At 35.8% G+C, this 18,828-nt stretch overlaps 1 protein-coding gene across 1 annotated transcript; it reads right to left on the reverse strand.

Annotated features, from left to right (window-relative positions):
* Positions 1-231: 231 nt before the first annotated feature.
* On the reverse strand, positions 232-17,062 carry LOC107943834 (helicase protein MOM1; the record flags this gene model as incomplete). The annotated part of the gene is given in 21 exon segments (XM_041076020.1): positions 232-837; positions 928-1,128; positions 1,555-1,780; positions 1,856-2,404; positions 2,663-4,762; positions 6,400-6,504; positions 7,178-7,401; positions 7,495-8,395; positions 9,311-9,484; positions 10,174-10,473; positions 10,547-10,687; positions 10,988-11,242; positions 11,617-11,754; positions 12,319-12,591; positions 12,674-12,804; positions 13,042-13,232; positions 14,296-14,441; positions 15,095-15,170; positions 16,157-16,436; positions 16,659-16,921; positions 16,923-17,062. Coding segments are annotated over 21 exon segments (7,260 nt in total), but the record flags the coding sequence as incomplete, so codon positions are not given.
* Positions 17,063-18,828: the final 1,766 nt, after the last annotated feature.

The following is an 18,828-nucleotide window of genomic DNA, read 5'->3' on the forward strand; positions in this document are numbered from 1 at the left end:
ATATATTATTCTGCTCATATTAAACTTTTGAATATTTACTTATATTTTGAATTTAAACCGAAAATAATAATATATAATTAATACAATGAAAATTAATTATATTTTTATAAAAAATATTTGATTAATTTACTATATTATAATTGGATAAAATATAGTACACATAGCACGTCATTCATATCCCCAGGAATAGCCTAGCCTAGAATTTCAGAAAGATTTGAAGACACAAGTAAATAGACGAAAAATATATATATTTCAAAGTTCAAAGAACTATCAGCTACAAACAATGCTGGTTCATATACAACCAAGACAACTGCTAATTCCGCAGCAAAGTCAGGCCCCATTTTCCGACCTTGCACTGGTAATTTAGAACCCAGCCCCATTTTCAAGGGAGTTAGTCATCATCTGACAAGCAAACAATGTCATTTGCTCCTCCGCTTTGTTGAGCTGGGTTCGACCGAATGCTTGGGGCCAAGCTTGAACTAACACCTGGCAGCAAGTTGCTTGGGGGATTGGGATTGGCACCGGATACTTGATTGTGCATTCCCATTAGAACATCCATTGAAGGTAAAGATGAGTTAGGTAGAGCAGCTAACCCTCCGGCAATTTCATGCCGGATCCTACCAGCTTGGCCAGTAGTTGATAGCTGCCTGTATGCAAGGTTGTGTGACAGCTGACTTGACATTCCACGAGACTGCGATGGAACACTGCTCAAGGAAATGGAAGCAGAAGGTCTATATGCATGTAAAAGAGGGGCTGGAGCACGAATTTCACTGCCCATTTGAAAGTTTCCTGTAAAGCGAGAGACGGAGCTCATACAGGGAGGTCTAGTTGTAGTGCCTGAGAAAATTTCTAAAGGGTTAACAACCTGCAAAGATGGACGCAAGGTTTGTGCATTGACTGCAGGAGAAACAGTTCGCATGCGAGTACCTGAGCTAGTTGAAGGGAGACCAGAAGCACCGGAAGGCCACAAAGATGGACCCATGGTTTGTGTATTGACTACAGCTGGTGAAACAGTTTGCATGCTAGTGGCTGGCCCAGTTGAAGGGAGACCAGAAGCAGTGGAAGGCTGTTGAACCATCCGTTGTGATGAAAGTTGAAGCAGCTGCTGCATGAAACTGGAATTTGCCTCTGTCAGAATGACAATGGTTAGGTAGTCAGTATAGTGAAACATTGCAAAAAGTAACGTCTTAGCTACGTGAACGGATACAAGCAAAATATATTATGGTTGTTGGGTTGGCTGTTAGCTTCTTTATGCACACACACATATTTATATGCCAGCAAGTTCACACAAACAGTTACCAAGCATACTCTTTCTTTAAACTTTCAACATAACAATTTGTGGTAACCCAAACAATCAATATAAACAAATTCTAAATTTTCGGTAGTGAATAGAACTATACTGTGTCAAAAGGTTGACCACAACAAATCTGGGATTCAGTAGATAAACCCTAAACCCACCAATGCATAGAATTTTCATCAAGTAGACGAATTAAAGCATCACTCTGATTCTCTATTCTTTCATTTACCATGTTAAAATAACCAAGTAAGATTCACCTTGCTGTATTCCTGCTGAGCCAGATGCCCTACTATCCATACATTTAGACCTGAAGACCTCAGCCAATATATTATTCAAGAGAACTTTGTTATAATTTACATCAAGCTCCTCCTTCCGGATCAGAAATTCTGTCTCTTTCTCCTGAAGTTTAACTTCGTACTTTCTACGAACCTGAGCTGCAATTTCCTCAATTTCCTTCTCACACTCGAATTTCAGCTGCAGCTTCTGTTCAAAGAAGTAGTCTTCAGCAGAAAGTAAACCATATATGATTGTTTACCAAGCAAGCAAGAGGAAACTAACCGTATCTTCATGAACCTTAATGGTCTGGTCTCTTTCTTGGGATATTCTTTCCATTTCATTTTTAAGGGGGTCAGGATACAACAGCAAAGGCATCCGGGATGATACAGGAGGTGCAGTCTGCAAGGGATGGCCTCTGGAAACAGAAGGAACTGAAGCTGTACTTGTTTCTGAAACCTGCCTCAAATGCTGACCAATGGTTCCATTGATGGGTGAATGAAGGGGCTGCAAAACATCTTGACTGGACATCTCAATATGGTTGGTTATCGATTGCCTTTGAGCCTGAGAAATTAGGTTAGCATGTTGACCATCATTGCTTGGTTGATTTTCAGTTGCACTAACTGAAGGTAGATCAGGAGAGAGGTTCAAAATTGATTCTGTGGACCCCAACTGCTGTGTATCAGGATTGGACACATTGCAAGTCACATCAACAGCACCATTAGATGGTAAAGTTTCAGCTACCTGAGAAGCATTTCGCATTTCATTGTTTGCAACATCTCTAGTTTGTATTCCTGAGGAAACATAAGGAAGAGAACCCACATTTGGGGATACCTGTCCATATAAGAATTGTAATCAAATTGTGAGCTGGCCAGTAGCAGAGTATAGATAGCATAATCTCTCCAATTTTGACCACAAGGATATATTAAATAAATCCACAATAGAGCAGCCAAAGCCATGCAGATTATCTGCATTACCTTCTAATCTATGTTGTTACTATTTTGCTTTAGTTTTTAGGTGTGAAATATCAACATAAGAAATGTCTTAGCAGAAAAAAGTTTAATAGAAAAGACCAAAAAGAATCTTACATACCAAATCTGCCACAGCCTGTAATGAAGATGGATCTGCCAGAGACCGTTCTTGGAATTCAGGTTCTAAGTTCATAAAGCATAGTATGCCATCAAGCCGATCAATTTCGATGGCACATGTTCCATCATTTTCTCTATGAGCACTACCACCTTCAAGGAGTTCACTACAAGCAGTTTCAGGTTCAGCCAAAGAGATCTCTTCAGCAGGCATTGAAAGTGCAGCTGTATCAGGTATTTGCTCTTGTTCTTTAGATGTAGAGGGATTCGTGCAGACAACATTATTCATGTCATCACTGGAACTTGCAATCTCTGATGAGATGTTTGGAACTTCTCCATCAACCACATTCAGTGTGGCCCCACCAAGGATCTCTTTCTCAGATAAAGTGTTCGCAGAAATGATGTTTCCCTGACAAACTTCAGATGCATTCAAGGCAAGCTCCCCTTCAACCATGGTTAATGTGGCCCCACAAGAAATTTTTTCAGATGAAGGTGCCACTGAAGATGGCAAATTCTCATGATCTTCCCTAGAACTGACAGTCTCAGCTGCTCTTAAATGAACCTCGCCATCAAGATTGCTTAATGTGGTTCTAACAGGATTTTCTCCAGGTGATGGTGCTTCCAACAAGAGAACATTCTCCTGACCACCACTAGAATTGACAATCTTAGATGTTCTCAAGCAGATATCCCCAACAGCCTTTCCTAATGCAGCTCCATCAGGAATTTTTTCAGAGGAAGGTGCTTCGGCTGAGACATGGGTTTCTTGACCTGCATTGAAATTGGCAACCAGAGGTTCTTTTAAGGTAACCTCACCATCAACCTTCGTTAATTTATATATATCAGAATTAATTTCAGATGATGGTACTTGCACTGAGGCAAGATTATCCTCCCCTTCACAGATAATTACACTCTTAGCTGTTTTCAAGGGAACCTCCGTGTTAGGCTTGCTCAAAGTGGTTCCATTAGGAATTTCTTCACGAGAGCATGCTTCAATAGGAACAACATTCTCCAGAGCATCAGTAGGAGAAACAGTCTCAGGATTACCATTTGACATTTTCAATTTATATTCATCAGAAATCTGGTCTTCATCCAACCGTCTAAGAGAAAGGACACTCTCGGTAACATCACCTGAACTGACAGTTGGTGGAACTTGAACCGCTACATTTGGAATTTCTCCTACAGAAACCAGTTCTTTGGGACACGAATCTTTGTAGATGGCCTGTTCTTCACCAACACCCAAACAGACAGTTTTGTTGCCCTCCTCAATTAATGCTACCTTAGAATTCTCCTTGCAGGGTCCAGCCATATAAATGGGATCAACTTTGTCCAGAAGAACTTCGGACAATCTTACCTCATTTCCTTCGGCAGATTGAACAGAACTTGAAGAACTTCCTTTAGGAAGATTAGCCTTGCTAATAGGTGGCTTCACTAATTCAACCCTAGCCCAGGACTTAACTGCTTCCACCCAACGAGTCTTTCTCTCTAAAACATTGCTTCTTGCTGCCACCTGCGATGCCTCGAGATTCTTAAGGTCTATATCCATCCTCTGTTTTAGTTCATCAAACTTCCTAGAATATTCAATATCCAAATTTTTTATCTTATTAATCCTCATCAAGGCATTACTGTGCAAACGGATAACAGCTGCTTCTGTTTGTTTCTTGTTCTCCAGCAGAGCTTTTTCTTCCTCGTACTTCTTTTTAAGTTGCTTCATTTCCTCCTTTTGCTTCTCAGTTAGTTTTGTCAACTGCTTATCAAAATTTTTCTCACTTTCGTTGATGCTTTTTACAAGATCTCTCTGTGCCAATTGAAATTCTCGGGACACTCCAGACGCTGCAATGACCTGTGCATCAGAAGCCTCTTGAAACCTCAATGAATCTTTATCCTCTGTGTTTCCATCAGCTTTACTTGATAATTCAGAATCTTTGGAAGAATTTGAAACCTTCAAACATCCTGTACGATATACAAACATTCTCTTCAGACACCGCAGCAATGAATTAACATAGGCTGCCTCTTCTTTCTTGCAGGTAAAGCCAAGATGCTGCTTTGCAAGTGCAAGTGATTCTTTATGATCAATTTTCTGCTTCAACAAAGAAGCTGTACACCAACACTGAACGTACAGAAAACAAAAGATAAAGATGTTGAAGTACCATAACATAATTAATACCTGCTTAAATTCTTATAAACTACATGCAACAGAAGGTTTTAGAAATCTCAAATATTCATAACATATACACAAAAATACAGCAGCTATACACCTTAATAGAATGTTAGAAGTTACCTGTATTTTTATGGGTAAACTACACTCAAGGTCACTAAACTATTAGTAAATTTACATTTTGGTCACTTAACTTCAAAAGGTTACAAAATGGTCACTGAACTATTCAAAAAATTTCATTCAAGTCACTAGGCTGTTAAGGTTTTTTTTTAAAAAGTCTAGCTAAATAGCTCCAAGCGTCGATTCAACAATTGGTACGGTGAATCAATACCTATCAACAAGTAGTAAAATATACATTAGATCCAAGTCAATCTATCAATCAGTATTGGAAATTCAAAACCTTCAAAGCTTTTTCATGAAAAAAAACAAAACTGTAAAAGAGAAAAGAGCTTCTAATTGGTGTAGACGGTGCAAACTGAGAAGGCCATACAGAAGTGATTTTAACTTTCGTATATTTCAGTGACCATTTTGTAACCTTTTAAAGTTGAGTGACCAAAATGTAAATCTACTAATAGTTTAGTGACCTTGGTTGTAGTTTACCCTATTTTTATTCATCGAAGTAAAATACGTAGACAAATCTAAGCAAATATATTAATAAATAAATCCAAAAAAGGGTTCATATCAAAGAACAACAAGAGGAGAATACAAACAAAAACAAAGATGGGCTCGTTTGACTATTTTCTAGACCTAAGAACTAGACATGACCTACTTAGTTCTTTACCTCTCTCTCCATGCAAGAAGAGTAATTCTAGCTGAACTCAACCTTCACTTGCCTATAGATGAAAGATGTCTCTATATAAAACTCCTCTACCTGATCAAGGTTGAAGGTTAAAGTTTCAACCCATTCCACCTAAATTAAATAATGTGTCCTACTGTATTGAGTGGACCATTAGAAAAATAGCTAACTTAAGCATCAAAAACTCAGTAGAATATTTTGAGTGCAAGCTCTAACAAAATACGACATGCAAAATTCCCAAAGTAATGGTAAGAGTTTTCACCTTTCACTCCTCACCATTTGAAACTAAGATTAAACATCAAAAACCTTTTCAACAAGAAGTTGCAAACATTATAAAGAAAGAAACACAACTTTGACTATGCCAAGTACGAACTTATGAACAAAATATACCATCACAAGATTCGGCACACGGATCTAAAACTGATTGGAATACATATTGCCAAAAAAGAGATGAAATATAGTACAATTGGCACAAAAAGCTAGGCCTGGAAAGTGCAAGTTCCTGAGTCCTACCAAGGGGAATTCCATATAACATAATTTCCATCATATCCATTTGCTTACAAAGGCAAAATTGCAAATAATACAGCAGCTGTCTATGAGAAGGGGTAAAAGGAGTGGACATTTGATGTCAAATTTAACAGCATTTAAAAAAAAAAAGGTAAGTATAATAAAAGCCTAACTTCATTCTCTCAAACATAAAGGACTGACTAATGGAAAAAATCAGAGCATATGAAAGACATCCTAATCCAATTGCATAATAAATTTAAGAAAATAAAAGCGAATAAAGGCTAACCAGAGAAATCTGAAATGCCTGCAAAATGGTCTCTGGTTCCCTATTGACCAGATGGTTATTCATGACATATTCAAGAAACTTTCCAGCTAAATCCCTCACACCCTCCTACAACACAAACAACAAGCACCACAAAGTAAGCTGTTAGAATACTAGGCTGATAGAACGGAAAGGCTTTGATGCAGAACCATTACAGAGGAAAAGAGATTTCAAGGCCCACCGTTACAGAAAATACATGGAAAGTATTTATAATAAAAAGCTCACAATCCCCTATATTAGTAAATAGATGAAAAAAGATCCTTCTTTTCCATCTTATCTCCGGAGGAAAATTTTCAGAAGTGAAATACAGGACAAACCAGGCAGCATTTCTACAGAACAAGATCCTAAACTGGCCCATTTTCTAAACCCTATTGAAGCAACTTTTCCACTTTTAGTCATATTAACATAAAAAAGATATAACAGAACTCCAGTAATCTGCAACAGCCAGCCAGAAATGGTTGCATAAGAAAATAATAGTCACTAAGAAGTGCAATTCAAGATTGGAGTGTTCTTGAGAACTATATTTATGAACCATATTTTTCCCTCTACTCTACCTCCCTCTTTACTTTCAGAACTGAGAAACAAAAAGCATTCTGAAATCTCTAATGAAGTTAAATATCCCCCTCCCACAAAATATTTTTCAATGGTATGTTTTTTACTTTAACAAAATTAAGAACTAAAAGCAAAGCCCACACTGAGCACGTCTAATTTTAGTTCTTCCACTGGTGATTAATGCACATACTGAGAGATGTAGAACTTCACATAGTTTTGCTATCTGTGGCCACAAAATAACATGGAGAGTCTTCTGAGAATCAAGCTGTTTTCTTCTTCTCTCCCATTCTACCATGTTAAGAGATGGTGTTTCTGAGATATCATTGGCCAGATCAATTGAGTTGGTTGCATGAATTTTATCACTCACAGGATCAGCTAATTTACTCAAAGGAGATACTGAGGTTCCTGAGCTTCCTGCAAATAGTAAGAGAGAGTACTCAGGAAAGAGCAAAAGAGAGAACTATCTTCTTCCAAAACTCAATTCATTGCATTTTAATTGCCCATTACCTTGTCTGTCCTCTTGCAGCCCATGTTTTGGAGAGGGATGATCGTTTCCATCATTGACCACCTTGCGTCTCTTTACAACTTCAGCACTTTCAACCTCAGATTTCTTTTGGACATCATCGAGGTATTGACCCCTTTTCCGGTTCCTCTGAAACGAAGAACAATACTTCCACCTCGGACTCTTTCCCTCCAAAAGTTTTGTCCAAAATATATGAGGTGGATCTTCATTCATCACTTGGATTTTCTGCTCGCCAAACAATGGCATTTCTGTCCTATACATTCCTTGATTTTGTTTGGCTTGTAAAATTAGGGATAATTTGCTTGCATCATTGTCTATCCCAGTTTGACTCAGTAAGATAAAGAACTCTTGAATCACGTCTTTCAGAAGTGATTGCTCAGGCAAGTTACTTGCATCCAAGGCTGGGATACCATGAATTTTTTCCAACTGGCTAAGTAGGTACGGAGCCCCCCATTTAAGCAGCATGTGACTACTACTAGGGCTTATGTTCACTATGTTGCTATCAAGTGTCTTGTCTTGTTTTGAAAGCATCAAAATCTTTTCCTCCACAGTAAATGCTGAATATAAACGAAATACTTTTATTTCTTCAAAGTGAGAATCAAGTGTTATCTTCTGCAATGCTCTTAGATCATTCACTGGGCTCCAATCACTTCCAAATATTACGACGGTACTGATTGCAGATAATTTGACGCTGGAAAGACAAGCACGAGTTTCCAATAAGAAGACAAATCTCTTCCTCTCATTATTGAATTTATTCAAAGCAGATTGCTTCCTTGAAGGGGTGACACCACCATCTACGCGTTCATAAGAATCTGCACCAAATCTTTGGCGCAGAAAGTCATCCAAAATGTCTCCCACTAAATCCCTTCCAGAACCACCAGTGTACTGTCAATCAAAACCATCTACATGAGAAACATAAAATAGCCAAAACCTTGTTTTGCGGGAGTAATTACTATTTAGAAGTTATATGCAAGCACATTCACAATAAAGAAGTAATTACTATTTAGACAAGGGTTTGTCAAAGTCGTTCAAGACACAAAACAACAATATTCATACAAGCAGTAAAGGAACCATTGCATGTTGAATTTTAATCCCAAAATGCTACTTTAAGACATTGAAACATCAAAAGGCAGAGGCTAGACATTAATTGACACAACGACCTATTGAACTAGCCTATTCAAGTTAACCAACATTACTGTCATGTAACAACCAGTTCAGCATGGCTGGATTTTCCATCAGAAATCAGTTGAAAATATAATTAGAACTTTTTAAAGAGCTCTCACCTAGAATTTATTAGAAATCAGTAACATATATTTTGTTCATTACAAGTTCTCACAATATGTATCAACCAGTTTCTCATGGCAGCTTTTTGAAAGGTCAAGTTAACATTTTCAACTTTAGCTCAACTTTTGCAAAAGTTGAAAGTTTCATGTAGAGACCCAATTGGTCGATTCAGCTTCTTGAGAAATAAAGCTGTCCCAAGAGCAAGACCAAACAGGTACTGAGCTACACATTCATTTTTACATGACAAGCACCAGATCCTTTTTATTTCTGCAGCCAGTCAAAACATCAAAATAGCATATGGCAGGTAAAGTGCTTTAACAAAAGCATGGTAGAACCCCGGAAATGTAACTTTATTTGCTTCTAACAAACTCATAAACAATTATGTACAGGGGAAAATACATACAAGCTTCTTATGTACATTAATCGCTTCAGCATCATCCGCTAAAAAATATCAATAACATAAAACGTGCATAATGCTATATACCGGTTCAGAACCCCTTGTCAAGACAAATATACCTGGAAAAGAACAAGCACTTTTAACTCTCGTTTCTTGATCTCCAAAAGAATTGCATCAAGTAGTTGTAATTTGCCACTTGCTTTTATGCCAACATCCAAAAACTCAACATCTTTAAGGCCTTTAGTGAGCCGCATTTGAAGGGATTCATCCACAACATAAGGATGATCACAACACTGTCAACAATTACCATGAAACACAATATTGACTCATCATAGAAGTAAACTTTTACACATCCTCATTCTAATGCATATATCATGAGATAAAAAAATCAACTCAAATACATATACTATAATTATGATAATAATAAAAAGATAAAACAGGGCATTTGGAAATCCAAAATAAATAAAAGGAATTACCATGAAACACAATATTAACTCATCATAAAAGTAAACTTTTACACATCCTCATTCTAATGCATATATCATGAGATAAAAAAATCAACTCAAATACATATACTATAATTATGATAATAAAAAAAAAGATAAAACAGGGCATTTGGAAATCCAAAATAAATAAAAGGAATTCAAACAAGTGGGGGATGATTAAAGATTCTAAGTTTGAGCTGTAGCAATTTATTCCATCCTAAAGATATAAGTAAATAAATTTGCATTTCAAGATTTTCTACAAGCACTGTCAGCTTACTAAATCCAAATAGCAAAACTTATGATAATGCAACAGAAATTTTCTAACTTATCTTTGAAATGTAGCCTAACCTTAATTTCTAAAGTCCATACAGCAGGCTAACACACAACAACCAGAAATTGGCTAGAATATTTTGATATATTAGATTATTTGAAAATAAAAAGGGGAGGAGGAGGAGTCTAAACCATGTAGATGATGCAAAAAGTTCAGTAAAGTCAACCTTTCTGCTGGTGATAAGAATGTTACGGAGAGCTCCTACAGGATCAGTCTTTGAAGGTGAACACAGTGAGAGAGAGTTTGAAAGTAGAGTAAAGCAATACTGGTCCAGCTGTGGATTGGATAAGAGTACAGGAACCCAATACTCTACAAACCTAGATGATTCATAAGCGACGTACTTTGCCAACCTCTCCTTCAAAATAGCAATATTATCACTTGAAGTCATTTGCAAGCTGTCACTACCATTTGAATCACTCTCAGAATCAAGCAGAGAAAGAAGATTAAGGTACTCAACCACATTATCCTGCAGAAACCATGTAGCATACATAAATCAACCTGCAGAAAACAATAACAAGTGAAAAGTAGAAATGCCCAACCTTCAGTTGACTGCTGATAATCAGAAGCCTCTTACTAGCAGTTAACATCTTAATTTGTTCAAAACATGAAGCAACTGTTGGACGTTGGCATTCATCGAGTACTATTACCTCCCATCCTATGCAATCAAGCACATTCAAGTCCTGCAGAACCACAATAAATTAACAGGCAAACTAATATCAGGTGAATAAAAATGTAGCAATTTTTTCCTCAATTGATAATTGGATAGTTAATTCAAGAAAACTCATTAAACTAATAACAAATAGTGATGCAGCACTGCATCCTAATAACTTTGAAATCTGGATACAATTTGATCAAAAGGTGCAGAGAAGTATAAATTCTCACACAAAACAAGTATACCTTCTTTGATACTTGCACTTCTTGTCAAACTTAAACAGACAACAATTTTCAAACTATAATTTATCACAGAAGATGGCATATACCTCGCTGACAACTTCAGGTGAGGTTATAAGTACTTGAAACATTACACAACCTCCTTCTTCATAAAACTCCAGGTTCCTAATGCTATTCCGAATTTCTTTACTGCCACTATAAACCACAACATCAGTAGCTGGTTCCAAACGCAAGAACTCCTCATCCCATAGATATAGTAAAGTGGAAGTTGAGATAATGAGAAAAGGCCTTGACTTGTCAGATGGAAAAGACATAATGAAAGAAATAACATTTGGAATCCTTTCCTGCAAAATATAGAAACAATTCAGAACTATTGCACATGAAGCTTTGCAGTTCACTACTGTAATGTAATGGTGTATGCAGGTAAGGTGTATATTATGGATCTTGTGCGTATTGTATCTTTTTATAAGCTTACACATGTATGATTGCCAGTAGGTTAGCTTTCCGCATAGGCAAAATGAGAAAAAAAAAATTCATGGGCATCCATTGGGTCGTTTTTCACATATTATGCTACATCTGGCATTTCACAAGGTTAATGAGCATGTGTTCACGTACCCACATGTATGTAAGTAGACCCATGATTTAACTCAAAATGCTTGACCAGATCATCTTCAGATGCACTACAGACCCAAGTAACAGCATATTTGATCAAGCATACCTGATTATCAAAAATTACAGCATTCTGGCTCCTAGGCCAATGGTAGCTTAGTTTGCTAACAGAATCAAGATTAGCATCTATTCCAGATGAAACACCAGCTGGTAATTGAGAAAACTTTAGAGATGTACCTGCTCTGTCCTGTGCAAGCTCCTAGTTAGTTAGAAACAAGCCCTTCAAATAAAAGGGGAATAGAACATACATATCATAACTGTTAAATCGTGATAGTGGTGGGGTAACAGGTAAATGAAGCCCAAACCAAATCTTGCCAAACAAAAATGTCCACATAATTCATAAGGCTCAATAGTGGTACAACATAATGATTTAACAAATACAAATCTCATGGTTAACATCAAATCAAGTGGTGGTAGCTTTTAAAAATCACAAGTTCAAATATAAAAAGATATTAGGGCTTGAACCAATAGTTATTATTTGGGGTTTTAAACCTGAATGTTACATGTTCACGCAAGGGATCCAGCAAAGGGTTGATGATGTGGTAGTGTTATACCCTCCTTGTGGCCTCCCAGAATAGCCAAGCAACAAATGTTATGCAAACCCTAGGTTATTTGTCCACTAGTCCAAGCATGTGAATGCATATTAAACAAATTATAGACAGATGCATCTTAACCACAACGAAATACCAACATATTAAGTTGGACCAAATCTTGTTAGAATATAAAATATTCCACACTTTTCTTTAGGCACCTTAAATTTAGAAGATTCCTTTCCCTTCTTGAAACAAGTTTCATAATCTCGTATAAGGCTCTGGCCTTCTGGACAACGGAAAAAGGAAGCATTATCCAACTCCCATGAAGCATGCTCATAACCAAGACCACACCATTTCACAAGCCACTCAACATGACAACATAACTTATCATCATCATGCCCATTACAATGACGATCACAATCCTTGGTAATGAACAATCTTTTCTGTAGCAAATGATGTGGCACTGCCCAGTGTTGCTTCCACACAGAACCCTGAACAATAAACATATCTGAATGACCATCTCGAGTAACATCTTACAAAATAATCCTCTACTTAAGGAATATGACTGTGAACCTGATTTTTTCTGTTATATTTAGCTACAAGTGATGGAGCCTCAAGCAACACCTGGTTCTCAGGTAACCAACAATTATGAACATGAGCAAGACCTTTGTATTTCACAAAATATTGCTTCTGTCCTCGCAATCCTAAAACCAAACACCAAATGCATAGTATTATCAGTAACAGCTCATTCATCCTATATGTTATTATTACGAAGTACAGCAATTATCAAACAAAACAAATCAAGATAGCATTACTAAAAACTTTGGCAACATAATCTACCAAAGCAGTCAGAAAACATCAATGGCACAATTATAGAAATACGTTGCAATGAGGGGGTAAAAAAGCTATGGAAATAAGGAGATAATTGATCGTTCCCATACCATCCTCCAAAGCCTCTAGTTCTCTAGAATCCCAAATTGCTTCTATTCCCTCTGAAACCGAATGCACCCCTGATTCTAATTTTTTCCTCACACATGATAGACAGTACCAAACTCCAAGATGGAACTCCTCAAGGGGAGGTTCTAGACACGAAAGATGATAACTTCTTTGACAACCTTTTCCATGACAGCGTCTAAAATAGGATGACAGAGTGTAAGATAAAATACATCCAAAATTTATTCACAAAGTAGTCATCAAATATAACTAAGAATATACTGAACAGTCTAAAAAGATTAAAATTAACACAAAGTTATGTAGGACATGCTAAAGACCTGTGAAAGTCCTCAATTGTCCAAATGTCTCCTATCTAATTGACTGAAATTTCTTTTAAACATTAAGTCATAGAAGAACAAATTAAGTTAACATTACAAAATTATAACAGGGATGGTTATCAACTATGTTAACAGGACTCAGGACATGGATAAGGATCCAAGTGTCAGATTCATTGTCGTCACAAAATTTTTGACACAGGACACCATCCAAATTTTGGACACGGATACTTAGTGTGGATTTTTTATAATACCATTTTTAATTAAAAAGATGAAATTAATGATTTTAATGTGGAATTTTTAAAATATCAACTCTTTTTAAGGGTTTTTTAGAAAAAATAATGATATTATATCCACTTTCCACTTTCCTTTTTTACCATTTTTCCCCTCTCAACTCTCCACCTTCCCCAAAAATTGTGCCTGACATTATTTTTATATATCACTCTCGTATAAAGACAAAAATTCAATGCAAATATAGGGTAGGACATTTATTATGCCCTATTCTTTTATCATTTATTTCAAACGTTTTTTTCTCTTTCTTTTATCATCGTCTTCCTTCTACCATGTCTATCTTTTCTCTTTCATCTCTGCAAATCAAAGTTCTCCCTTTTTCTCTTCTCAGTTATCACCCACAGCCATGTCCACCATTTTCTGCCAGAACTGACCCACTGACCCGTATCCCGTGCCAGGATCCATGATGGATTGTGTCAACCTGGGTACAGCACCCCAAACAGACGAGTCCAGGTAACAAAGGTTATCAAGATACATAAAAAGGGCAACCCAAAATATTTATAAGAATAGTGAATCTAAATCTCTTATTAATCAAAGCATCTTATACAGAATAAAACTACTCATTAGCTCCACATATTCACCTATCAACCATATAAAATTATAATATACGTAAACCGATGAAAAAGGGTTACCCACAAGAGCTTCCCATCAAGTTTGCATACAATGCAAGTATTTTGATCATTGCATGTTTGAAGATCTGCAGAGGAGATGCATTGTTGCATAGGACTACAGGGCTTTTCAGTGTGTCCCGTGCTAATACCAGCATCGGGTTCCCCTCTATCCTAATACAATGCAGCAAATCAAAGGAAACAGTTATGAAAAGGTCAAATAAAAATCAAATAAAATCGTTAGATAAGAGTTAGAAAAAAAATCATTATCATGAGACCTTAGTAGAAAACTAGATCCTTACTCCACTAGTACAACAAACTAAGTAAGCATTTGCTACAAAAGTTACTAATCAGCCAAAGATATCTACTGTTGGTTTCTTTGATTTTGACATCCATCTTTATTTCAACAAAAGATAATAAAAGGCATACCACATAAGAGGCTAAGACAAACTCAGGCAACCAAAACCTTGTCTATCAAAGACATCACATTTTTAAACCTAGCAAACTTCATTCGCTAAAAATTAATAAATCAACAAAAAAGATTGAATTTCCCTTTTCTGCAACAGATGAAACGTAAAAGGATTGAAAACCTGCTCGATACTATCCAATTAAGAAAAAATCAAAAAAGAAAAGGCATGCAAATCCCAACTAATTCTTATTTTATTTATAACCTTCCTCAGTTTTCTTTTAGTAAAGAGTATCTAGGAAAGTATAAACAACCTTAATATCGGAGGATCCAAACACCCAACCTTCCTCAGCTTTCTTTTATTCATAGGTACATATATATAGGAAAAAGGGTTCAAAAGAAATGAAAGAAGAAAAACAACCTTAGTATCGGAGGATCCAAATAACTGGTTTGCATTAAAAGAGCAAGTCTCCTGCTTTTTTGAACCACAGTTGACCCTGCAAAATATGAATCCATATTTCTTTAAAAAAGAAAAGAATATACTTCATTTGTTTCGTGATAAGGCATTCCCAAAATTCGAAAAGAAAAGCTAAAATTGCTCAAAAACAAAGGCTGTACCATTATTACAAATTCATTTACTTTTTATTATAACCACAGGCAGCATTGAGAGACAGTTCAATTCGTAACACAATAAAATTGTTGGCATCTCAATCCATAAATGTAAGGTAGTGAGTGTGGTGAATTTAATTTTGTTGAATTAATTAACGATCTAATTTTCTTATAAGGAGAAATATTAAAATAGTAAAAATTCTTAGCATAAGATTCAGTTTTAGTGAACTAGAACTGGGTCCAACAAAATCATCAACTGGAGGTTTCACGAATATTCTTGTGGTTGGTGAGTCATGATATCTATTGAAATGCTAACATCATAAAACAACATACATCATAATCTAGTTTACTCTCCTATTTTTGTATTTAACAAAGGCCAAAAATGCACCCTGACCAATTAGAACCTAAATAAGCATCCTAGCACCATTATTCTTAGTATGTCTACATGCACCCATCACAAACACCAACAGCCCTGACCTAAGCATTTACATATATCATATTTCAACACCAAATATTCCCCTTTATCTTACAAACTAAACATAGAAACAGATGCCATCATATTTCAACACCAAATATTCCCCTTTATCTTACAAACTAAACATAGAAACAGATGCCATCATTTCCCTCTTGCTCAGAAATAAGCCTCGCAATGACAAAAACTCTAGCTTATATCCTCTCCAAGATGCACGTCATGCCATCACATTCAAAATTAATCTCAAGCTTAAGGACCTCAACCTACATATTAAAAAAAAAGAACAAGAAAACTAGAATGACTAGCAAAAATATCTAATTTGGTAGGACTTTAGGGGAATTTAAAAAAAAAAGTATAATATCACGATCAAGGACCAGCCCAAGCAGGATGGAAGTTACCAACTTTGGACTTCGCAGATTTTCCTGCATGGCCTTTCCGGCATCATCATTAACTTCTCCATCTACCAAAAGATTCTTAACAATTTGTGGAACATCCTTCGTTGAAGACATATCCTTGCAACTATCCTTTTGGCAAGTAGAAAATGATTTATGCTCAAATGCTCCCTTTACAGATTGATTTGTACTTGCCACCACAGACCTTTCACTAGTTCTCTCGGTGAGTTTTTCTAAAAGTTCCACCTCCCTGTTTCCACAATCAGTTCTGTTCAGATCACCGCAATGATCTACAACACAAGCAGGCAAGCATAAGAATAATATATTTAATCAAATAAAACCACTGAAAAAAAGAGTAACACATATTTTAGATCAACATAATATATCCTAGAAAAGGAGGTTCATATACAGATGAAAGAAGCAAATCAGAGGTACACGCATAGATTGTCAGAGTTGCACTTATGAGCAATTATAATCTGAAAAATGAGGGAGGAAGAATGAAAAGAAGCTACCAGCTCTATAAACTTGCTGAGGTGTTTTCCTTAACAATGCTCTATAGGCACGAGCATCCATCCTCTTCTTCTGTGCCTCACCTTGCCCATCTTCTTGCTCATTGTGTTTAACTTCTACACTTCGCGTAGTCAATGGTTTCACACTGTTTTCTTCTTTCTTCCTTTTTCTATCGAAGGACCCAGGACTCTTATCAGAATTCTTTGATCCCAAAGAACCAGATGAGGAGAGCATCTTATCCCTCTCAGACCTGCTCAGAGGACAAATTCTTCTGCTTTTCAATTTGCTCAGATTTACTCTTAACTGGGGAAGTCATTGAATTGAAATTTTTTATCTGCTTCTCAAATCGCTCTGACTTTCGAGTACTACAGTTCACTGATGTTTTTCCACCAGTTTGACTTTGGAATCACCATCTTCACCACCCTTAGCTTTACTAGACCTAATAGCAAGCGTCGTGCCTTCGAAATGAACAAAAAGAATCTTAAAACAATGCATAGAGAACGCAATTAATTCACATCTAAAAAAGCCTAGATGTTGACAAAATAAAGAGATGATTTACTGCTATAAATTACGATTCAATAATATCTGCATAATTTCTCATGAACAAGAAAGCAACCATATATGCAAACAGTGTCAAATAACATCACAATCTGCACAATGCCACAGCTCCAAACCCTAAAAAACCAAACTCAAGCCACCAATACAGTCAATAAACATTGTTACCACCAGTTATACACAAGTTCGGTTATTTCAATATAATCGCATATGGTTCAAACTAAAACCCTAGCTAACTTGAAAAAAAAAGTAAAAAAACAAAAAAAGACTCATGACAGTATCGTCATTTCCATGCTTAAGTATGGACTTACCTTCATGCAAATCCGATGAATAATAATTTTTCCCGTTTAAGATTCGATTACCTTTTTATTTCAAAGCTCAGTTATGCTTCCTAATAAAACAATCTTTGATTACCAAATGCGAGCAAACGTCCTTTTTTTTTTTTTCTACCCGAGAAAACGAGGGAATATGAAGGAAAATTTTAACTAGGTTTTTTGGAGCTTAACTTTTACACAGTTTTCAATTGAAACGTCTCTACACTTTTCTAGATGCTAAAGATTTTATAGAACAACAAATACGAAATTACCGAAAAGGCCTTAACAAGGCTTACGATACTCCGCTCCCTTTGCGCGCGAATCTGGAAAAAAATTAATGGCATTTTCCCTCTGTTGATTCCGTTGACCGTTCAAGACTTTTGAGTCCACCTATTATCACACATCTCAATTCTCAAGCCCAACCAAAAATTTAATGAAATTCTCAGCTATAAAATCAATTCAATTATATTTAGCATAATGATTTATTTAGTGTTGTAATTTTATTTTATTTATATGGTTAATTTGTCGTCTCTTTTGATTTTAAAAGGAAAATTTAATGTTTATTAACTTTCTATTAATTTTTTTTATATTTGATAAATATTGAAATATAATATTACTTTTTAATATTTTAATTTTCTTAATTAATTATCGACATAGCATACACATGGACTATCATGTCAGAAAACTTAATAAATGTTAACTTTTCTATCCTTTTGGGATAATTTGACAAAAAGTGCTAATTTAAGAATTAAAAAAGACTGAAAAATAAGTAACTATTAAGATATTATTATGGGATATATATTTAGAAATATAATATATATATTTTTCTATTCCTACATGACTATGCGGTATAAATATTATGTAAACTCTTAAAATCTATCAATAAGATTGGAAGGGATTATCCTATTCTTATCTTAGTATCAAGAGCTTAAGTTCTCTTTTTACTTATATATTTTTCTTCTTTAAGTTATTTGCTTCTTATCTTTTGTTTTGCCGACAACGCAGCTGTAACACCCCTTACCCGTATCCAACACCGGAATAGGGTACGAGGCATTACCAAAACACATACATTTGTAAACGTATTTAACCGAGTTATAAAATTTCATCAAAATTAAAACTTTCAAAATAATTAACATGTTTCTATAACTTTTCACAATATATCCTCAAAATATTAAAATCATAATAATTAGGGCCTGCGAGACCCGATACATACTCATGCAATTTAATGCTTCATTTCCATTTCATTCAATTCGCAATTTCTCATGCTCATAATTTAAATCATATCACTAGCAATTTCCATTTA

The sequence above is a fragment of the Gossypium hirsutum genome, chromosome A08 (assembly GCF_007990345.1).
Source record: "Gossypium hirsutum isolate 1008001.06 chromosome A08, Gossypium_hirsutum_v2.1, whole genome shotgun sequence".
NCBI classification, from domain to species: domain Eukaryota; kingdom Viridiplantae; phylum Streptophyta; class Magnoliopsida; order Malvales; family Malvaceae; genus Gossypium; species Gossypium hirsutum.